The 25,248-nt window shown below is 36.4% G+C and overlaps 1 protein-coding gene across 5 annotated transcripts in view; it reads right to left on the bottom strand.

Moving 5' to 3' along the window:
- The window catches only part of LOC139151098 (TBC1 domain family member 16-like), a 42,328-nt gene that overhangs the window by 4,632 nt on the left and 12,448 nt on the right, over positions 1-25,248 (bottom strand). For 4 of the 5 annotated variants that reach the window (XM_070723636.1, XM_070723640.1, XM_070723637.1 and 1 more), the window contains exons 2-6: positions 6,300-8,292; positions 5,753-5,929; positions 5,243-5,391; positions 1,245-1,379; positions 154-340 (exon numbers count right to left, since the gene is read on the bottom strand). In XM_070723636.1, the coding sequence (XP_070579737.1) occupies positions 154-340; positions 1,245-1,379; positions 5,243-5,391; positions 5,753-5,929; positions 6,300-8,174 (2,523 nt within the window). In that variant the 5' untranslated portion in view covers positions 8,175-8,292. Of the gene's footprint in view, positions 1-153; positions 341-1,244; positions 1,380-5,242; positions 5,392-5,752; positions 5,930-6,299; positions 8,293-21,080; positions 21,214-25,248 lie in introns of all 5 variants that reach the window. The other variant, XM_070723638.1, reaches the window with a different exon arrangement.

Below are 25,248 nucleotides of genomic sequence, written 5' to 3'. Positions count from 1 at the left end.
AACAATATCTGCACCCCGTTCACACATTCCAAATCACTTTGTATTCCATTCCATCACAACCCAATCATAGTATTGCAGAGATGGACAAGGCTCGGCTGGGCCAAAAAATTACAAAGTTAACTTTCTTACAGGTCGGGGAAAACGAAAACTTACCAACTGTCTTTCCATATCATCATCAGTAGGTGAACTGACAAATATTGTGTTCTGCATGAGACCAACAAAACACCAGAAGGCATCAGATTCGTCCTGGATCTCAGCCAGGACAGGTGACAGTAAGTCAGACATACCCTGTGAGTAACCCATCTCTGGGTTGAATATGGCGTAATTCAGCAAAATGTTCCTGTAAATAAGAATTCAAAAGCTGATATCAGTCCATCTGGACATCTTTCAAATTGATTTTCTCTGTTATAGCAATGTTTATGTCAATATTGTAGTCTGAACATGGTCATATTCTTAGTGTTCGTGCAGGTCTGATGGCAATATGTCTGATTTATCACTGAGAAAAGAGGGCATGAATGAATGACATATCTCTTCATCTGTAATTTAACATTCAGAATTTCATTTAAACTGTGCCTAATAAAAGGTTCTGCTTGAAAGCCATAGATGTGATGTTTTCCACACACTTATGCTGATACTACTGCAGTAGTTCAAGGGCCAGTAATGCTAACTTTTGATGATTTTTTCACTATTTTTTGTTTTTAATGTCAACCATTATTTCTTGTTCTACTCCCTAAAGCATATAAACACAATACTCAGCTTGTAATCTCAGTTTGTAACTGTGTAAACTGCATTGCTATTGTTGACAAGTGAAATCTTGTCTGGATTACCATGGACTAGTAAACAATACCAGTGCATTTAACATATATAGACAGTATGTTAACAGGCTAAATAGTGGGTGTTTCAACTTTCAGTTGGAAGTAGGATAAGAACTTGCCATTGACATACGAAATAAAATGATGAAAAACTCATCAAAAGTGAGAGTTCCTGGCCCTTAATTAGCCTTAGAATAAAATCTTAGAAATTTAATTTACTTAAAGTGATTGGCAGGAGTGAGGATTAGAGACCAACCATCTGAGAGTGTTTTCCTGGGGGGACTATAACCATACACACTGTACTCTATCCAAAATGTTAATCCTGACAACTCCCTAGGTAACCCGTAATTAATACAACACACTCGCCGTGTCAAGTTTTCTTCACATTTGCTACCTAAGTGTTGTTTCTGGTCAGTTTCTTCTTTAACATACCTCATGACGTCAATGTTTGGGTTGTTTTCTCCTCTGAAGTACGGATGACTTCGATCAGTGCGGACTACATCTTTATCCACAGTACACTGTACATTTCTATAGAACTGTTCGTATTCCTCCCCACTCATTGCCTCTCTGAAAGGACAATACAGAATGAGAAGAAATATTCTTGGATCAAAAAGAGTATTTACTGATCTTGCCTCGAGAGTTATGTATGTTCGATAGTTTCACAAGATTTTTTGTGCAGAAGGGAAAAACTACAATAATAGGATCACTCTACAGCCATATTGTGATCAAACGTTATCCTTGGGGATAGTTTTTATTCACATTCATGAAAAAAGTAGCGTGGTACATGCATAGGTATTTCTACCGTAATGTACATTGAGCTCTTTATTCCATGAGGGTATCACTGACATTTTCAGTTTGTTATTTGCCATCTTAAAACGTGAAAATCTGCTGGTGGCACCATGCCATAAGAGCTTCTTGGATTCTCCCTAGAGGTGGTTTTGAAATGAATAAGGTCTGCTGTTGTTCGCCAACAATCAAACTCCATGCTCTTCAGGGGGAAGTTTGACATAAATGAAAGACAGAATCAAACAAAAGATAACATGGGCATAAAGCATGTGTGAATACAAAATTCTGCACATGAAATTGGGTAAACCCTATAAATTCAATATGAGAGCGTTCATTATTACTATGTGTGCATTGTTAGGTTTCAACTTTCATATAAGAAATATTTGGATCTTGAAATTAGTTCACAAAATACACTGAGATCATAACCATCTCTGCAACTTAAGCAAACGTCACTATGAATGATACTAATGATCTCCAAGCAGAGCAATATTGTTTAAACTCCTCAATAGTACAAGTCATTTACAGATGTAATATTATCAAACTGTTTAATGAAGCAGTGTTTGTACTTCAGCCTCAAGCAAGTCACCTGTAACACTAGGGTATGGGTCAAATGACTATGTTTAGACTATTTCCTTTGATAAACATCCATTACCTGTAACGGTATAGTACGTTGGAGACATCAACAAAGTCAGCAAAAAATTTCATAAAAGAAATGCAACTAAAATATTATCAAGCAAATATAGGAGGTATTTCTGTTTTGCTTTTGTATACTGGTACATGTAAATTTTCACTTAATTTTTTTCAAGAATGTTTATATTTGTCAAATATATTGCACTGCAAATGTTGCACCCCTACTTTTTAAGACAATGGAATAGTCTCAGTGCGTTCTTTATGGCTGGACTCTTTCTCTTTACAGTTGAAATTAGGTTCATGTAGGTTAAGGCTGCCCTGCAGAAAAGAACTCAACAGGCAGCTAAAACCCAACCTCAAACTCCATAGGAAGACTCATTTATGCATGTCACTACAAGCAGGAAACAGCAATAATGTGATGGAAGCTTATGTGTTTTGACATCATAATAGCAGTTCATAATTTCTTGCACATGACAAGATATTATATTGATGACATACGAGAGAGCATACAGTATGAATTTGAATTTTTATGATCTCATATATCAATTGTTGTTTTGAATTTGCCAGAATATAATAACAAAATATGTTTTCCGTAGAGAAATAATCCCTATTCAGAGAATTACGATTTTTAAAATGAACTCTCAAAGTTGATTTGAGTGTAATTTGTCAAAGCTGACCAAATTCAGATTAGCTTTTAAATCATTACAGAAAAATTGTGACCATCAGAAATGATAATTATCCTGGGGGATTGTGTCGGGAAGAGGGAAAAAATGTATAATTCTATAAATGGCCATGGTTATAATTGGCATAATCAATAAGCAAAGATCTTACTGATCTTTAATTTGATTATATTTCTATTTTTGGATGACATTTCTTGGTTTTTTCCCTTTATCATCTCTACGTCATGTCGTCATGTGATAAAAACCAATGATAGAAAGCTATTCCAACGTTTTTGACATGAAGGAAGAATACAGAATAAATTTAGAGCAGTTTATATTGATTAATTTTGCTCTCTGGTCTGTCAAAATGTTCCAGTTTATATCTTTGATATGCAAGTGGAGACTGTTGCTGACTGAACTATTCAGGTAAAACAGTTGTATTTTCAATCCTTGGTTGTACACATACAAACTGTCACATTTGTAAATTGTTGCTGGAAAGATCTGAACCAACCAAGGACCAAAGTTAGCTTCTCAGATTTTATAGTAAAACCTTATCCTAGTTTTAACCACAAGTCCACGACATGATTTATATTTCAGTGGCTATCCTCATAAAACTCAAGATTGGGTTCTGTCAAGTGTAATAGTGATCAAAACATAAAACATGTCACAGAACAAACTCATTTTGGATATGGAAAGCCTGTGTCTGATCATTTACGACAGGGAAGGGAAATTGCTGTTTATCTTCTTATATTGTATGACCCAAAGTCATGAAAGACAAGTAATAAGAGACATGTAACATTATCACACAAAGTCAATTTCTTCTGATTCACTCGTAAAAGCAGAAGTCAGCCAAAGAGCATTTCAATGACAGATCTGACTGATACACTAGCATCTAATGTTTATTATTGCAATGTCAAGTTGTTCATATCACACAGCGTGTACAGATTATTTCATGAAACAGTGAGCACCATTGATTTGTTTTTCTTTTAAAATAGAAGCATGTCGATTCAAGCATGAAAATCTCCATCTGTCATTTTGAGGACAGAGACACATCAATATCTTAAGAAGAGAGTTTTCTAGTTTTTATATGATGAATACATTAAAACACACTGGTTTTAGCCAAAAGTCTCTCCATCGATTTCATGTGGCACACAAACAAAATATAGACTGCAGTGACACCCGTGGAATGATTCTTTTTGTATTCAACTACTACCTCTAGTAATATATCAATGAAGAGATTGGTATTTTTCCCAATGAATAGCATTACCATACAGAAGAACAGACATTAATGCAACTGCACAGATCCATGTCATAATCTAATGTTCTTTATACCAAACTTCAAACTTGTTCTGAAAGCAGAGAATAACGCGACCAATATCAATAACCACCAATGAGAAATTTCTCCTTATATTTTTCCAAGGTGTGTAAACAACAAAAATCCTCTAATGTAAAAATTACAGAATTGATATGTATCATTTGTCTTACAACTCTTCAAATTATATATCTAAGCTTCATACTCTCTGGATGTACCTCCTGATAAATCATTTCAACTCAAAAATTCTTGCATTTCCAAGATAAAATTTGAATTTCTGTAAGAGTTTCATTGCAGCATATGACCCATTATACCCTTCTAAGCATGTAAAAATGTAATATCACTGACATATTACTGCACCATAAGAGACTTATACTACAGCTTATGATGACAAAAACATATTTTAAGCCTGATTATCTTTATCAGAGCCCAAAAGAGAAACAGAAATGAGCGATATAAGTAATTAGTACACTAAGTGGTTAGAGGTATGCGACTATGGCAACCAGCACTATCTCCTAAATTAATCTCTCCGCAATTATATTTCACAGACATAAAGTACACAATGACGCATCACATCTGATCAGCTGGCATTTTATTTGCCAACCCCAGATTCTACAGAATCATTTGTTGCCAGGGCAACAAAATGGTCTGCCATCTCCATCACCACAGATAAGGCTCTTGGCTCCAAGGACTCATTCTGCTATCAGTGCTTGCAACACCCACTTAAACTTTTACACCCACATCTCCAAATAGACTATTTTCCACCCAGAACGAGATATATCACAAGTCTCTGACATTCAATGTACGGTACCTGTCAGTTGGCAGACATGAAGGCCCTATTGAGCTGTGAGGTATCTGCAAAGTGTAACTAAAATTAGAGACTATATTTTCATTCTCCATATACCGTATAACACACAAGTTAATAGGCTATTTGTTCTGTATATTTGTGCAAACACACAGCCACACAGAATCTCATATCCCCGGCACAGTCCCGTACAGCACATATAATGATATGGGAAAACTCTTGCCGGATTGAATCCTACCTTTTATCCTGAATGCTGTAGTACTCTTCCCTCTTTTTCCCTCTCATGGCGTTTCTTTCCTCCACTGTGGAGTCATAGCTGAAGTAACCCAGCAGGAAAGGCCATACGTCTCTCCTCAAGTATTCATCCAAACCTCCAAAGAAGATGGCCTGTAAATTGCAGAGGGACTTTGATATTATATATGCTTTCCTGACCTAGTTCAAACACTCTACCTATTTACAGAGTATGAGTATTATGCCAGAGACAGCAGAGGTAACATTCTTTAGTTTCTAACATTATACTCAAAGCATCTCACTTTATACTGCTGTATCAATTTCATAAATTTAAATACAGTATAATTTTTTTCTGCAATGAATGACTTTCTCATATATCTATCACTCTTTGCATGTGTCTGTCTGTCAGTGTATGAGTCTGTCTATCTCTGTCTGTGCATCTCTCTGTCTCTATCTCTGCCTCTGTCTCTGTCTGTCTCTTTCTCTCCCCACCCAACCCTTTTTAAGGAAAACTCACCTTTCTGAGTCCTTCATCATCCTCAATCTGTCCATAATCATTAACGTAGGACCACCACACTTCATCCGACACCATTTCATACATGCTCTCTTCCGGATGGCAGTCAGCCGGTGGCAGGTGAGGTCGGCATATGGAAAACTTTCGACACAATTGGTTACCTTCAGAACTCGAGTTGCGCTGCAAATATCAAATAAGAATATATCTAACCCTTTCGCCACGTTTCCCTGTGTGAAGGTCAAAGTTTGCCATAGCGAACAGTGGAGCTACACCGAAATGCGGAGGTCAAAGGTTAAATTCTGCCAATGATAAACTTCACAGACAGGGAGACGAAATGCAGGTAAGTGGCAAGCACATGGAATGTAGCTTTATGAATCTTTGCACTATAATTGGTTTTACTTACTGATAGATCTTGATTCAAAATGAGGAATTTCAAATTGACATAAATGCTCTTTTCTTATTTACAATTCCATCACATGTATTGGTTACATCGCGTGATCTTTAACATTCATTATTGAGCATTCTGACTGTCACAAAAGAGTAACTTTACCTTTTCTTTCTGTTGAACACAGATTTTCCAGTCTTCAAAGACCTCGGCAAGTCTATCAAGTCCACCGTGATGAAAGTGTATGATTTTGTACTGGCTCTCTCTGCTGGCAATGACCAACTGACCACACGTACAGTTGTCATCGGAGAAGAAGAGTCGTAGCGATCTCATCTCGGACAGATCCACAGAAAATACCCCCAACAGCTGATCTTTGGGGCTTAAGTTCTTCTTTTGTGGTGATGCGTACGACACAGAGTTATCAGGGAAAGTGAGGTTATGAGTCATTGCCAGGGATTCTGGATTGCCTTCCATGATGGATTTCTGACGGTCTATGGAGTGGACTGGTGACTGCCGCTCACTGTGACTGGGAGTAGGGGGCTCACTGGACGACGGGGTACTTGGCAGTGACATAGGGTCCCTGTTGGATGTGGTGGGCGTTGTGGAACTTGAGGCGTCTGAATGGACAGCTGCGCTCAGGGAGGGATCAACATGAAGTACAGTCTTTTCTGCGTTTGGTTCGTACATGAGAGATTTATACGGAGAAGGATACGGACTGGCATTAGTCGAGTCAGAACTGGGACTGTCTTCCTCGAAGTCGCCTACAGCGGTGTGGATGACTTTCTTCATGTTGACATTCAGTTCTGATGGGCGCTCAGGTTTCTCAATTTCCTCATTAAGGTTTTGAGATTCACCTTCTTCAAGTCCCGATTTTTGTAACAGGTCATGTAGTTGGTTCTCTGTTTGCATCACTTCACTGTCTGTGGACGAATTACTATCACTCTTTGCTGGTGAGGCCAATAAATTCACATTATTGGTAACTTTATTCATTTCTTTGTTATAACTTTGTTCCTCTTGAGCCTGTGCACTTCCTGTCACCTCAATCCCATGGGCCTGCATCCTGTCATTACTATCTGGCTTGATAGGTGCGGCTCCCCCTGATGTTTCCCCTCCACCATGAGCTGCATCCCTAGCAGCCCATTCATCATTCCCGGGGGTTGGTCTCCTATCTTTGGTAGGGCTCATCTCGCCGACATCACTCCTCCCTCCATCATCACTTTCAGACAGCAGTGGCTGATGTTCAACCGCCAGTTTTCCAACTTCCCTGACGACTCCGTATCCAGGGGAGACATCGCTATCAGATGGAGTGGCATCTCTATCAACATTTATTGCCAGGCTGTCTGGTACAGCTGGAGTGAAATCCCCCTCCCTGTCTTCATTACCTTCGACTGTATCAGAACTTGCAGAGCTACAACTCTCAGCTTTGCTAATGTTATTTTTCTCATTCAGTTCATTGACATGTTGTCCAATGCCTGGAAGTTTTTCCTTGGAGGGCCTTTTAACGTTATTCAGCACCTCCTGTCCCTGTTCATTCTGCTCAACATCATCAGCTGGCTCTGGTCTGTCCCCCACTGACGCTTCCCCCTGGGCCTCTCTGTGTTTTCTTTCTAACTTCTCTTTCAAGAGTTCAAAGGAGATTACTCTCTCTGCTTCTGAGCTAGCGATGCTAACGCTGTCCTGACTCACAGAACCCAGCGAGCTCAAGCTGATCCCATCGGCTGAAGTCTGTTTCGCGCGAGCAAACCTCGCGTGCATTGGCGATCCGTGTGGGGAGAGATATCGTGCAGCTTTCTTCCTACTTTTCTTGAGTGAAGAATTCGGAATCCAGGTGAGAATAAGTGTGGAGCCGACATCCTCGTCCTCCTGAGCCCTAATAGTGAGGTATCCTGGATGATGTTCTATCTGATTGCTGAGTTTCGTCGGAGGGTGCACGCAGACGTTATTCTTACAGTAGATGATCTCACCATCCAGGGGCGGAGCTCTGATCTCATTGTTTGAGATCCCAAGCATGTCGGACACTTTCTTCCACAGGGCAGCCATGATGAAACCAAATCAAGTGTACAGAAGATCCCGACATAAAATGATCAAATTCCCAGAAAAGTCTCTTTATCTTTCCATCACTGTGTGTTGTTGATGCGGTATATTGATTTCTGGATCACTGAAAAAAAAAGAAGAAATTCAATGATAGCAGTTATGACAGCAAACTAGGGGAGCAAAATATCTTTTTGTGTCAATTCAATTATTCAGCTAGCTTTTCATTACGGAAAAACATCTTTTAATCTACCTCCTACACTGACTGCTCCTTGAAACAGCAAAGAAGAGGCGGCTTTCATCAGAAGTCCGCTAACAGGCAAAATGGCAAAGTTGATATGCACACCCACTCAAAGCTTTAGTGAGAGCAAGTAACAGATTCTATCGCGCTTGGTGTACAGATGGATAGATGTCACCTACACCAAATTTTCTGTGCTTGAATTTTTTCTCTCATTATGCTAGAATAGGAGCAAGCACCTTAAATAAGGAGCTTTGCTTTCACAAACTATCAACAGCCTATAATTTTTACTGGTACTTTCTGAATTATCTAGGGCAGGCTACTCTAAATCAATGAGTCACTTTTGTCAGGTTTAACAAAGACCCTGGAAAAAGACTTACTATACCATAGAGCATTATACATCATATTCACCAGTAAAGGGCTCCATTATTAATAATAACAACAAGAAATAATTATCAATAATGACATTTTCTTTAGAAAAGTGACCACAGTTATTCAGAGAAAGAGTACGCAAATTTTGAATTTCTGAATCTTTGATACGATGAATGTTAACTACATAATCATAATGGTAATTTATTTGCATTAAATTTGATATATTGGGTAGATAACAAGACCCATGAAAACAATATAGTTATACAGTGTTAGTATCTAAAATAGCACCAAAATTAGTGTTTAATAAAAAATTAATACTCTTCACTGTCAATACGTTTCCTAAAAAATTAGAATATGGCTGATTGTTTCTTTTCAAACTAGGCTTTTAGTTCATAAAAGCTTGAGCAAGCGTACAAGGTAAGATATTGACACAAATTTTTCAGGTGTATCCTGGATATGGTAATTACCTTGTGCACTCTCATTTGACCCATAAACCTATAGAGGTCAAAGGTTTCCCAGTACTCACTGTGCTCCACACTGAAGAATTAACAGAGTGAATATTTTATGACCTCATGACAGGCAGTTGCTTCATTTTGAAAATTAGCTTCTAATATCTTTTATCAAGATAATGCATAGAATGATGCTATGGCACTATCTGATATTTTGTTCCAATTCCAGAGAGAAATTTTAAAAGTAAACTCCTCAGATGAGAAGGTAATGTTTTGGCTAAAGAATCTGCTGCACATTTAACTGACCTCCCCAGTTTCTTTATCAACTCAATCCACTTTTTTAATCAGCAAAAGTACATATTCTTCAGCAATAAACTTCAGAATAGAAAATCCAATGTTGTAAAATATATGCATTTTGATAAGAAATGTATGGAAATGATAAAAGACATTACGTACTTCACAGGCTGCAAAAGAGATTCACTGCACTCAGGATAATTCAATCTGTATCTAGGCTTTTTTCATAGGAAAAAAAATCATCTTTAATTTTTGTCCAAATACAGTTATGAAAAGTGTATATTTCTTCTTGAAATATGCAGGGCCTATATACAAAAGTAACTGATGTACAGAAACAGTAGGAATACACACTGTATTGTCCATGAAAAATGTATGATTACGGTATATATTTCTTTCATGAAGGCGATCAGTCGCGTCTACCTTTAGAGTAATTTTTCTTTTCATAATTCATGAACTGATGTCTAGCCTCTTCAGACTGTATTGTTTATGTGTGCCGGTCGTTTAGTTTTGAATGGTTTGACAAAGAGAGGAATTCTTCAATAAATGTACTTCTGCATATAGAACTTATTACATTGCTACTGATCGGTGTAAATATCTAAACATACAGACTGAAGCTTCAACAGACATAAGGGAATCACAATTAAATAAAGATGTGTAATGTCCCAGGTATTGTGCGTACTAGCCAGACAGATTACTATCGTGAATTGGGTTTCATTTCTCTCTTACTAAACTAGAAATTTGTACACAGAGTTCAATTGTTTCATTGCAATCCCAGACAATTAGTGCAAACAGGTTTTTCTTATTGGAAATATGCAGAATACCTGCGTTTTAATTTCATGAAACTACTCACGGTAAGATAACAACATCTTACATGGACATACCGGTATTATTTGGCATGGTACACCAATTGATCTATTTTTTTATGTACATGTATTGACCTATTTCACTCACTGCCAGCCTTCCTGTTGAATTTTACACCCACTGAAACAATTTGATTTCTATGTTACAATATCACTGGAATATTACTCTACTAATTGTCACAACTGATGACATGACAGAATACAGACCATAACAGCGACAGCTAGGTGACCTTTCATGACCCAGTGACCATGACAGAATCTGATGTACCTGCATTTCATCTGCATATCTATCTTTATCATATTAGTCATGCAGAAACGTCATAATCCTTTTATCACAAACTGCAATGATGCGGCATATCGCAGTATAGTGCTGACATTACCAGTCTGATGGACTATTAGATTAATTAAACATCCTGGCTAAAGTTATTTAGTCATGCAGAAATGTCGGAATATTTTTTGTCACACACTGCTATATTATAGTGCATCAAAGTGTGGTACTGACATCACTAGTGATATGAACCTTTGATTAAACATCCATATAAAACTGGTTTCTTTATTCATTTCAAGCATTCTTTGTCATTTTGGCAATTACAAGCTATTATTAAAAAGCTTATTTCGCTCCTCTCCTTCATTGGGGCAAAAAAATTCCTTTGATAAAGAGGCATTATAGTTGTTATTGAGATGACCCTGCCTCAATATTCACAGTCTTTCATTTTATAATAATACTGGTATTTGTAAGTGATATAAATCGCAGAGTCGTGAACAGACATGAATTTTAGATGAATAGTAATTGTGATCACAACTGCAGCTATCTCTACAAAATATGAGCAATGCAAGATTGTGTCATTGGAATCATCACAGGGGACTGACTGACTGCATGATTTGTATGGCTGATCTCATAACACTAGTCTGCTCAATTTCCATCCAATATTTTGAAAATCAAATTTCCAAGACACAGTACATAAAAGGCAAAAAAAGACATCTGAGCGATGAAATCTTTCAAGACGGATGCCATGTCTCACATTGATACTTCTATACTGCTTCTTTCTCATTGAACTTCTGCTGCAAATGCATAGTTATATTTAAATACTGTCAATTAGCTTGATCTTATCAAAGATAATAGAAGCTTTGTAATTTGTAAGTGTCCTTACCATGAACTTCGAAATCTCATGCTTTCAGATTTTGCAACTTTCATTCTTTGCTGTCACTGTTTCTTTTCATGATCTCCTGGCAACTTATTATGAAGCTACAGGACTTTTTATGTAAATGCACAACATGTTCCTATCAGTGATGATTGTTCATTTTAATTCACACTATTTATAGGTCTAACAAAATTCACACGCCAGACTGTAATAATGAACAGCCTCACTCCAGAACGTAATAGAATACACGTATAGGGGCCATTGCAGAGTTATATGGGTAAAGTGCAAATGTAGAGATCACATTATCGATGTCAATGTAAAGATAGATGATATGTAAATGGGAATGCATATTTCTATATTTGTTGATAAAACTTGTTTCGTATGCATCAATGTCTGTTTCAATTCCAGGTGAATTCACCCATTGGCTTACAATGGACAGCATCACATATATGCTGAATACTGTTAATATCTGTCCATTCATGGGTGCCCAATGGACGTGTTGTGATATGGTCCCTCCACATACTATGGTTGCACTGATCCTTACTCAGTCAACAGTGCATGAATCTATGCAATACTTGGCAACATGGTCACTTTACATGCTGTGTTGACATTTGATGTCTGCCGGAAAAATCCTGTGTGTTGACTTGGTACTGACTGACAAGAGTATGACATCACACATTTGTTGTACACTTCACTCTACACTTAGCCATTTCAGGCATACAAGTACGCACTTTGTAATTGTGTTACCCTCAATATTCATGTGTAAACCTACAGCTGATAGAAATGAACAACCTCCGTGATAAATATTATTTCAGGTCATCAGTAGGGCTAGGAAAAGAGAAACCACAAAGTCAATGATGTGATGATGTCAATTTTCATCCTGCATTGTATGCACTCTGACAGTATAGATACGCAGACAAGAATTATTCCAAGAACCAAGTTTTTATTGCAAATTTCAGTCAGTAAATCCTGCAGTCTGTCATATGTATGCAAATATTTTTGAAGTTCTAAACAATACAAAAGTACAAGGAACATTACAATAGAAAGATGGAAAAATGTTATCATTTTTCCCGAACCAAGATGTTGGATCTAAGTTTCTCAGTTCTTATTGCAAGCAATGAGAAACCATGTCTTGATCCATAATTGGAACATACACTTCCATATATGGGCACACTGTAAACTTTGACACACTGCTATTTGCAGTTCAATGTCACATGAGCACACCATATTTGGTAACTGAAATTCTATATATGTATGTCACAGGTCAAGGAATGAACTGTTCTGTGTTGGTGTAATTTGATGATGTGGACATGCCATGCTTTGTAATCAGAGATAAATGCAAACCTCACTGTGAGATACTGTTCCATTTGATTGGCTGATAATTGAACACACGTGAGATTTCAAGATTTCACTTCATTTTCACCCAAGATCTAACTCAGCCATTGGGAATTACTGGATTATGGTACATTTAGTGGTGTCAAGGGTTTTGTTGACTATGAATGTCTGAAATTACAAATGCTGACCTCCTATTCATATACAGCACATTGACTCGAGAACTTAATTAATCTTAAGGCTTTGGGGTACTTTACATCCTACTCCAGTACTGGGGCAAAATTTCATTTCTGAACGATTTTGTCTTTCAAGGACCCTCCTGGTGTTAATGACACCTTGTAAATGCCAAAAGTGCAGCAACTGTTTCTAAAACAGGATTTTCAGTTGTGAGAATGAAATCCATTGACAGAGGTTTTAATCAGCTCTGAGTTGAAGCAACAGTAATGATGCATGCACAGGGACACTTTCAAGATCTCATTACCTTTCAAGAGCAAAAAACCCGAAATGCTGCCTTGGATTAGTTTCTGTCTATGACCAAAGAAAGCTAGCTCAGGTCAATTAAATTGGAAACAGAGTGATTGAAAACCAAACAAATGCTGTGATACCTGGAGATCAAGGCATCTACCGGTATTTGGAAATATTAACACAGGCCAACTACATCACTAGTGGCTTCTCACTCAAAATGTTGCTGCAACTTTTAAATCGTCTAAAGCAGTCTGTGGGTGAATTTCATGATTTGTCATTTTATCTACGACTACTATGACTAGTGCACATTGGCCAAGAAAAAAGTATTCCATAATTTTGTCCAAAAAACTGCATTTTTTCAAAATAATATTAAATAGAAATGCCTTGTCACAAAAGAACTTTGTTGTTTCATGCATTATTTCAACTAAAAGCTTTGATGCCATCTTTGAACTTTGTAGCATAGAACGCATTTAAACCCACCTTTTTTTCCACTTCAGCAATTAAATAAACATGCACACATAGATTTTGACACCACAAAAACATTTCAAATTTCAAAATGAACTGGACTCAATGTACTAATGTTACACCAAAGTACTGGTAGGCACAGTGTTGTCTGCACATATTGCCCCCAGTGCAGTTAGTAGGCCATATCCACTCGCATGAAACCTGCGTCAAGTACCACAGAATGAACAGTGATCAAACAAAGAACTCTAAATTAAAATACAGTGCATCAAGGAAGTTACTTTCAGCACAAGGATGACTCTGTTCCCAGCAAGGACATGCTGGAAAAAATTCAGAAAGAAAAGAAATGACAACATTGAAAGAGAAACTGACTTCTGATTGACATTCTGACAATTTCAAACCATGGCTGCCATTACAGAAACTACATGGATATGTATTAATGAGTCACTTTATTCTTAATCAAAGAAGTTGCCCTAGCGGTAGTATATGAAAAACAGAAACATGCTCTCAGTACTACTACCGATGGAATGAAGCAACAAGGAAATATTGAAATCTAAAAACTGGCAGGAGAAAATCCCATGTAGTTGGTAAGTTTCACTTACAATGGCAACAGGCTATGAGAAATATGCATTTGGTAGTCTACTATCAGTGGCATTTAGACTGAGAAAATCGAAATATGAATGAAGTGAAAATACATAAATACATGCAATTTAGATGCTAACAAGGTGATTCAGGGATTTCTTTTAAAAAGAAGAATGTGAAAGACTTTGCCATTGAATAAATTCTGTTTGAAAAATATGCAAGTCTGTTGTTACTTCATAATGTGAGTGATAAAGAATCTGTTTGTCAATGGAAAGCTGACAGTGTCAGACGGTAGTTCCATGCAGTGACAGTGCTGCCACGATCACATAGATCATGTCTAGACAGGTTTGGTGTTAGAATTGCTGCTAATTGGACACCAAGGGTGCACGCTAAGTGACTAGTTACCACATGTCAGGCCCATTATAAAGCTCTATCAAAAGTTTCAAAATGTTAGGTCTCACATACATATGTGATGTGAAGACTCTCAGTGTTTCGCACCCAGGAAGTCAAGAAGTCATGTACCGGCACTCAAACTCCAGAAGAGAGATAAAGATGTGAAATTGAAACTGTCAAAAGACTATCAGCATTCCAGTTATCATACCGCCACGTGACCAGATTACAATAAAGGATTAAGGATAAAGGATTACAATTCTGAATCAAGTTTCTGATTTATGTGATCAGGATGTAATGTATCAAAATATTTCACATACCGTACGGTAAAAGATTTTGGTCCATTTGCCATCACAATTACGCCAGTATCTCGGAGGTCAAAAATCCTGCATCTGAATATCAGTCCGGGTCATTTCCAAAATTGGCGACGCTATACCATAATATTTTCCCCTATCATTAGCCAATCAGCGGCCAGCGCGCCATCAGTAAAAATTGTATTTCCTGGCAACCTCCACATGCGTCCTTCATTATGTACGCCATACTGTTTGGACTCTCGCACCGTATTCTGTCATAATATCAGACAATTATGTGGCCACTCTGTCAAAATACATTTCCAAAATCGCGTACCATTTTTATTCTGGCTTAGACAACCAAACCCCATATATCGCTGTGATTCCTGGACTCTGGCCTGAAGTCCTGCGAAATATAATCGTGTACCTATACAGATCGTTCAGAAAACCCCAATTTGTATCGGAGATGGCAGCGATCACAAATTCTACCGTATGTCGAACAGTTGTGTGGCCACTCTGTCAACACATTTTCAAAATCGCGTACCATTTTTAGTCTGCGTAGGACAACTACAAAACAGGTATCATTTTAAAGCTCTGACATCGCTCTTCCTTCTTGCAAAACGCCATACGCGTACCTACACAAATAACCTTTATAACAGTATTTCTAATAGAGATGACGAACATCTACAAAATGATTCTTGGTACTTGAGCGAAATCGAAACTGGGGGTAGAAATGAATCGTCAATATTTCGAATATTTCTTCACTCATCGGACTCGTTGTTGGACATGACCTTCTGCAGAACACGTGGATAATTGACAGTCAAAATTCGTCAAAATTCACCAGGCAGAGGCTTAATAAGCGGCCCAAAACTGCCGATCACACTTGATGGGTATTTTGTGACCCAGCGTGACCTGTACTTTATAAATGATGTAATATGGTCGATGATTGGCTAAAAGCTGGAATACATTATCATAATGAGTCGCCAATTTTGGAAATGACCCGGACTGAATATCTTCATGATTTGAGTTTGTTTGTCAATATTAATACAGTAAATTACTCATCAGGTGGTTTCTCTGAAAAACCTCAACCACTGTTTTTGATTTCTGTACATCATAATCAAAACTTGAGTGCATGATGCTGCGAGGCCAACCAAAATTAAACTTTGTTCAGAAAATTGATTAAACCAATAGAGCTATAGTGAAGTTCTCAAATCAGACAGGATGTAATTTTATAGCCAAATCAGAAAGTCTGATTATGTTGTGTGTCTTGCCAGTGGAGTACTTTGGTTTCCCCATATTCAATTTCTTTTTCATAGAATATTTTGAACTTGATTAAGCACACCTTTTCTGGATTGATTTCTAAATTTTGGCAATTTTTTTACTGTTTGTACCATTTTCACCCCATGTGACTTTCATATCTATATCTTTCAGTGATATCTCTTTTCTCTGTTGAAAGGTACTGGTAGTATGAATGACACTGATACCAGGTTTATGTTGTGTGTAATGCATGAAATGGAAGTTCTGATTATTATCAGTGCAGACAATTCACAAATATATTTTTATTTCTATTCAAAACTAAGATTAAAACTTTCAACGCACAATCCTCTAAAAAACTCACGCAATGCAAGTTTTGGAATTAGAATAATTAGTATAAAGTTTGCTTTGACTTGTTAAAGAAATTACATTGAACAATCAAACTTTATTTATTTTGTCTTTTCATACTTCATATGGCATTGGGCTTTTAAAGTATCATCCCTTGTATATGATTTGTAGGTTTTAGTGTGATAGCAGGAAAACTTGTTGAAATTTCTGCAAGTCAGCTTTCAATAGTTTACCGGTATATGATTGTGAAGTAACAAATCTTATCATCATCACCACTAACCTTTTGAAAGTATGGCACAGAATAATTTAGAGTATCTTCCATGATTCTAAGTTCTCGAATTCAGGCAGAAATCTCAACTAGTCAGCCAAAAGCAAATCACGGGCATGTGAAATGACAAAAAGTGTTAGAGATGAGCTTCATAACAGCAGCAGCAAACCTCAGTTCAAACAACATGCTGAGTGGGAAGCCATGCATGTCAGAAGTGATCAAAATCACATTTATCAAAATACTTGTTCCAACGACAGGATAAAACCCCGGAATCCACCATAGAATACATCACATTCTGCCATAATGTCAATTTTGAAGCAAACGAAGCAAAAGATGGAAAAAGATGCAGGAAAAGCTATTCATCCATCTATCTTTGTTTGTACAGATGGAGCCAGTCACAAATACTTTTCAGCACGCACAAACATTTCAGCTTGCAAAAGGCATTCATAAAAATATGTGAATATACATTAGAAAACAGATATTGAGGTACTGGTACATCAGAAATGACAGAAGGAAATATGAAAAGGCTGTCGGAAATCAACCATGTCACACAGAGGAAGACTACTAATTGAAGCATGAGAAAGCTGGGCCTCAAAGTCTGAGAGGAAAATTCTTCAACTTATATTAAATTACCAAACACAGTCTGGATGATTGAATGTCTAAACCTTATTACCAATTAATTGATAGCAACAGTACATGTAGTCTGTCCAGGTAGGAAAAAACGAACAGATCGATTTTTAAAGCTCATCTGAATTGTCAATTTTTTTCGTCCTTTCATTTTTCTCCAAGGAATGAAACAGCTGTGGTTAAAATGCAGTGCTTCAGAAGAGCTCATGGTGTTTTTCCCTTTCAGTGCAAGAGAAGTCTCCGGGGAAAGTTCTTAATGTAAAATGTCATTACAAGATAAATGAATGCGTATGCACGATCATTGCGTAGGTAAGGTAAATGGCTTTAAGAAATACTATGACGTAAAACAGCCTGACACACAGTTTTTTTGCACATATCTTTTCCCCTCTATGTGATTTGTGTCTTTATGGGATAGTGCCATCTGAAGACACCTTGTCAACTTTCTCTACAATGATTAAAATCCGGACTTATAGGAAACGATCTGGATCAAAAACATCTTGTCAACTTTGATCTCACAGGATGGCAGAAAGTATGAAGTGTGAAATTTGAAATCTTTCTTGGCAAAAAAAACAAGTAAATTGTAAGAAGTACCAGAACAAATCTAGATCACTAATAAGTCAGATTTTATAAACAAACCTCACATACTAGAATTTCACTCATCTCTTTGGAACATTTTTTTTGACCCTGAAGTTACGGGTGGGTTACACGAAATTGAGAGAAAATGGGTTGGTTTCATAGGGTGACTCTCAGAATATGACATGTCTTGACCATATTCTCTTTTGAGCAGGTATACTCAAAAATGTGTTATGTTTCCGATACTTTCCTAGGGAAACTATAAAGCTTCATAAAGAATCTAAGATATATATATATTTGAGTGTGTGTGTACATTAAATATGATGAACTTTTAATGTACTTGATATATATATATATATATATATATATATATATATATATATATATATATACCGTACTGTATATATATATATATATATATTATATATATATATATATATATATATATATATTATATATATATATATAAGATAGATAGATAGGTAGATAGATAGATATGCACATCACAGGTAGATACAGTGAACCATACTGAACCTTTAATGTTCTTTATTTATATATGTATATATATATATAAATATATATATAGTAGAAACGAGGAATAATCAGGTGATCCCCAGTAGAGCGTGGAGTGCAGTGAAGATAGTAGAAACTGGATGGATTGAAACACACTTCCACACCTGGTTGTTCAGATCATGTTTCAATCCATCCAGTTTCTAATATATATATATATATATATATATATATATATATATATATATATATATATATATATATATATATATATATATATATATATATATATATATATATATATATATATATATATATATATATATATATATATATATATATAGATAGATAGATAGATAGATAGATAGATAGATAGATAGATAGATAGATAGATAGATATATGTATGTATATATATATATATATATAATATATATATATATATATATATATATATATATATATATATATATATATATATATATATATATATATATATATATATATATATATACTTGTTTAGTTCAAGATCAGCTGGAGTAGAGTGCTCAATACTAGAGTAGAGCTAAATACACAATTGAGTTGATCAGGATAATCTAAAATATTACATTTCCACTACAAATTTGTTTCGTATAGGCTGCAGAGCCGCCTACACTCATCGGGTGGCTGTGATCGACTGAAACTTTAGGCGGGAAACGCCTAAAGTTTCAGTCGATCACAGCCACCCGATGAGTGTAGGCGGCTCTGCAGCCTATACGAAACAAATTTGTAGTGGAAATGTAATATTTTAGATTATCCTGATCAACTCAATTGTGTATATATATATATATATATATAATGCACATTACAGGTAGATACACTGAACCATTAACGTATTTTTCTACTTTCTATATACACTCGAGAATAATGTGGTACTATTCACAATGCCCTTACTTTGAATAACATGTCTGTCTGGTTTCCACTATCACAAAATTATTTTCCATTTAAAAATCAATCCATTTTGCAATATTTAGTGAGGCAAAAAGCTTTGAAAACAGATGTCCCAGAGTCAAGAGATCTTTCTTGCTATTAAGATTGCCCACTGGGGCCCTTCTCCAGCCAGAATTAAAAATTTCAAGACTGTTTTTAACCTTTCTGCTCTCAAGACTCCCTGTGCAGTTACTATATTCTCAAAGGTAGCCAACAATCTGTGTGTAATATCTTAGGAAATTTACATGAGCTTCAACACTGTGAAACTCCTCAGTAGATTAACTTAAGACACTTTCTTTGCCTGTTCACTGATTCAAATGAGGTCACACACCTGAGTTACAAAGCAGATCTTGATTGACACACGACAGCTCACACGTAAACCAGCAACAATATGACATTGGAAATGATGTCAAATTCCAGTGGCTTGATGAAGAAGGATAACTCAAAGGTGTCTCCTCGATTCATACACAGATGAACCAAATGATCAACCCTCACAGATTCAGAGTACCTCTTCTGAGGACAGCTGCAAGTACATTTGGCAAAGACATTATTGCAAATTACCTCGAAACGAGAGCTTGAGGACCCAATTACTGCACCAAGATAAACTAGAACCCACTCCAGGTGTTTTTTAGCTTGCAAAATACCTGACATCCAGGAGCGCATCATTAACATGGATTCCAGGACTGCTCATTTCAGTCTAGATGTCATCTTGCTTTGTTTCACACCAGTAATAAGCTATTTTTTTCCAGAACACTGAATCTACAGTGCTGTCAGTACGTGTATGCGATACAGAAGAAAGAATGTGAGTAAGGATGTGAAATTTTGTACAGCAGCACTTTGAACTCGGTTTTGGCAAGGTATTTCGTGTATCAGATGTGTTGGAATATTTCAGACAACCACTGGCACAAAACTAAATATCAAGACAACCTCTAGGGATGTATTAAATTGTAAGAAGAAAGATGGCCGAATCAGCTGGAGCAATTAAAAAATTAATTAGAGTTAAACAGTAAATTATATGGAAGTTGAAAAACTAGCACACAGCATGTCATAAACAATTAACTATCATGGTTTGATTGGTGAGGCCAAATCATGAATAGTTCTTAATTCGCACTTCACAAATACCCACTTTGTTGCTTTCTCCTTAACCCTTTTAGCACCAAAGTCAATTTTTGCCCCTGTATAAAATGTATTCCTGTCAATTTTTTTCAGATTTTTGCCAAAATTTTGATAAGAAAATGTAGCCATTGAAAATTTATGGCTACATGGTCCAAAATTATCATAAAATTTACAGAAATATTCATAAAAATTGGTAAAATGTTGCACTAAAATTTTGGTGGGAGAAAAATTTTGATGCAGCACTCAAAGGGTTAATGAAGCATTTATTTACTGTTTCAACATCATTTTGTCAGCAACAAGTTCCTACTTAACTATAGCATTTCACATTTTGGTTTCCATGTCCCTCAAGTTGAGAGATGTTTGAAATGAGGTTCACCTTTTCCCAGAATATGAAATGGGAAATTTCCATGAATTCATCTCAATTTCACAGAGTAGTCCTAGACAACCAGATATTTTCATATCACTTAGCATGTGAATCTACCAGCCGCTAGTCCAAGATGATCTTTACCCTGCAGAGACATTAAGATTGTCAATTCTGATATCTAAAATTAGAAAATTACCAACCACCCTGTTGAACAAATAAGAGCAGCTGTCTCTTCAGATGAGAAAACATCTATTATTGAATACAACTCTTTTTTTCACAAACCTATACGTATTACTTATTTGACCATCACTGTCTAACTGTACTCAGAATTCATTACTTTGATGGTTAGGTACACGGTTGTAATGATGGAATTTCTTCATCAATAAAAGAAGTAGTTTCTGAGAGTCTGAGATGACACAGTTCACAAGCCATTTCATCTGCTGATAACACTATTGTTGAAATGCTCTCACAGCCATGACAAGAGGATGGGATACATTTTGAATTATCAAGGGACAAAAATCCCTGCCCTGTCAATTTCTTACATGTTCAGGAATCCCAAAATTACCATTCAATTACCCATACAAATAGTGCACAGCAAACCTACAACGCAACATCTTTTCTACGTACAGTATGGCATTTAGTGTATCAAAGCTACAGCATGGTATATAGTGTACTAAAGGTGTATTTCAATAGCGTCACACAGTATGGTATTTAAAAGGTGTATTAAAATAATGTCACATATTGAACCCCACAACTTTGATTATAAGGAAAATGTGGTTCGTGCAAATGAAAATGAAAATGATACACTATGAGCATGGTGTTTTTAGTTTATATACTGAGCAATGAATGTATCAGGCTTTACACAAACATATTCCATCAAGTTGAAGCATTTTATATAATGTGCAAGTATTTTTGTTCCTGGAAGTGAACAAATAGCTGTAACTGGTACAGTATTATTCATGATCAGGTTTTGGATTCATCATCGATTATTTATTGGAGTTCTCCTATTAAAGTACAATGAAAAAGCTTTCTGATAGAGAATGCAGAAATATTCATTTATGCAAATATATCAATCATAGATAAAAATCACTGATGCATTGACTCTTTAGTGCATATAAGTTATCCAAAAATATATGAGAAAATTCCAGTCCTAAACAATAATTTTTCATTTTACATAAACAGCATCCATATTGAGAAATTTGATGGGTATAACTGAGCAGTTGACATTTCAAATCAAATAGAACTTGTGAAAGATAGTTTGACTTGCAGGGTCATTAAAAATTGAGAGTACTTTCGACAAAATTCAGTCTGGTATTTGCAAGCCGTAACCCCTTGAGGTAAAGATGGATTAAAATCCCACACCTCTGCCCTGAAACATGTCAAAAAATGTGCTGCCTTCATGGCATCTACATAAATCATTTCCATTACTGGGATTTTCAATTACGTATGACCCATGCATTCACACACAAATGGCTTTCCTCTGGGCTTTTTTCCATATAAGTTCACTGAAAGGTCACACAATAAACACTAGCATTTCTGAATTAACAAATGCATGAGCTTGTATTTTATTGCTCTGCATGCTTGAATTTTACGGTGGAACATGAATGCGAGAATTCACCAATCAATGCTGTATTCTTCAGAATGTGATATACTATGCAGGGCTCGAAATTAGCGGTAGTCCCGCGTCCACAGACTACCAACTTTTCCCTGGGGCTACCAAAGTCCATGAAATGGTATCCCACACGGACTACCAAAGCCTGGGACAGGAAATTACTTAGTGGGCGACATGATGTTGATCGCTGACGCCACTACACATGCTATACCGACGATCATACAGTCAACCCAGCTGGACACAGAAAGGACATGTCGAATTTGTTGCGACAAACTTTCAATAAAATATATATCTGAACTGATGTACTTGGATAACAGGCTCGAGAAATGATGGCCAATGAAAATTCATTTTCATATTTATTTAGTCACAATTTATCAATCACAATTGGACACAAAATTATTCAAACTGCAAAGAAAAAGCTGTCGGGCCATCCACACATCATTTAGCTTTCCGGGGCAAATAGTCAAAATTGCCACGAAAGTATTAGGAACATGACTGTACCAAGTTGTCATCCTGAAATTCATAGCCAATCTATTTTTAGCCATGTTATGTTTACACGTGTGAGTGAAAAGTCGTTGTCATTGCGAACATCAAAGCTCTGCGTATGTGTGAATAGGTCGTCAAACTTTGAGGCGTCACCGTCGTCCACTACACATGCTATACCGTTCTCCTAAGGCCATGATCAGCAGGTATTGATGTCAGATGACTAGAAAATTCACTCACTGGATAGAATCATGAAAAATAAATCGTTCATTGTCTAGATATAAATAAAATATTCTTTACAAAAAAACCTCTTCATTCATGCATGGGCTACCAGACCTTGTCGCTGGGCTACCAACTTCAGGAAATGGTAGCCCACTGGGACTACCAGGGTAAAAAGTTAATTTCGAGCCCTGCTATGCCTTATTTACCCTTTCACCCCAGTTCCCTGTATACAGGTCCAACTTTACCATAGAAAACAATGGATTTGGGACAAACCATGATGGTGAAAGGGTTTTAAAAACCTTCAGAGATAAGGATTTTCATGCAGAGCAATTGTGTTTAATTTAGCTGGGAAATAAGGGCACACAGGTACAAGCCTTTCACCCCAATTCACTCTTATGGATCCATCCATTCTACTGAAAACAATGGGATCATACCATACTCTGGTGGTGAAAAGGTTAAAGCCGGCCTTTGCTGTAAAATGTGATGTCTTTTCGAGTATTTTTATTGTGTTCCAAAAATAAAGTTTCCTGTTCTACTCCAAAACTGCTAAGTGTTCTGCCTTGTCAGTGTAGTCCATATTGCATATGTGTGTGTGTGTCATGCCAAGTGTTGTTGTTGACAAATTTGAACAAAGGTCCGGGCAACTCATTCATTCACAATAACATTACAATGCATTGTGTTGGCAAGGCTGATTCTTTGTATTTCAACATGTTTTGTGGAAAAGAAAATGTCATTGTTATGCAGAACAAAAATAACTTGAATATTATCAAACGTTAGTTAACTTATGTTAGTATCTAGTATGCCAATTTGAAATCAAAACCTGCAATCTGATGACAAATTGTCAACGTTTTAGACTTAAAGCTACAAAATTTTGATGACCAACATAGTTTTGCTCAACACTGTGTGCAAATAAAAACAACAGTACGAATACAACACAAATAATGTCATTTATCTGAACAAAAAATTGAAACTGTTCAATTTGATATATATCTTTCTACCTCATAAATTCCTTCCTGATAACTGCCTTTTCCATGAATATCACGGTGACACGTACCCCTCGAAACTCGTTTCCAACTCAAATGAGTGTAAGTGACAAGATTAAGTCTCTTCCCCTTGTACAACAAGAAAATTGTGATAAAATGTCACCTTGTACATCCTAAACTATCGTTTAACGACGCCAAATCAACAGGTGGTTGCCCCCTATTGTTGTTCCATTTTCCATATCAGCACACACCCTTTGAATCATTTGCAGTTTTTCCTTATATTACTCAGAGTCATGCCAGTCAGCTGCATGGATTAGGAATTTTAAGAGCTCTCCAGTAATGTGGAAATAAAACACAGAGGCAGCATTATTTTGACAGATTGCAGAGCACAAAATCTCAACCTGATTCATCATAGTTTTCAAATGAAAATGTACTTGGTAGCAGAAATAAGAACAGTAAAGGTCAAAGGTTACACTACATGAAATTCTGGTGATATGTGAATAAATCAGATTCGTAAACTCTGAGTTTCATACCCATGGAGGTCATCGGAAACACATGATTACTCAAGCGTGATGGATATTAAGTGAGTGCTGCTGTTTTATCTGACAGGTGAGTTATTGAATATGATACTGAAGCCGAGCTGCTTCATTAAGAGTGGTAATCTAAGGTGTATTAGGTCTGAACACTAGTAAATCATTGCCACTATGACTTTTGATAAAAGAGAAATTTAAAATTTCACTCAACATCATCCCTCAAACAACATTTATCATAGAGAGGGAAATTAAATATAATTAGGGTTAGGGTTTTCTGGAAAAATTCCATTGTATAATGTATAGTTTTTGTTTTATAATGATTTTTTTTAAATGTCTGAAGATCAATT

The sequence above is a fragment of the Ptychodera flava genome, chromosome 15 (assembly GCF_041260155.1).
Source record: "Ptychodera flava strain L36383 chromosome 15, AS_Pfla_20210202, whole genome shotgun sequence".
NCBI lineage: Eukaryota > Metazoa > Hemichordata > Enteropneusta > Ptychoderidae > Ptychodera > Ptychodera flava.
Note: the sequence above shows the minus strand (reverse complement) of the source record. Positions and strands in the feature narration are given on the sequence as shown.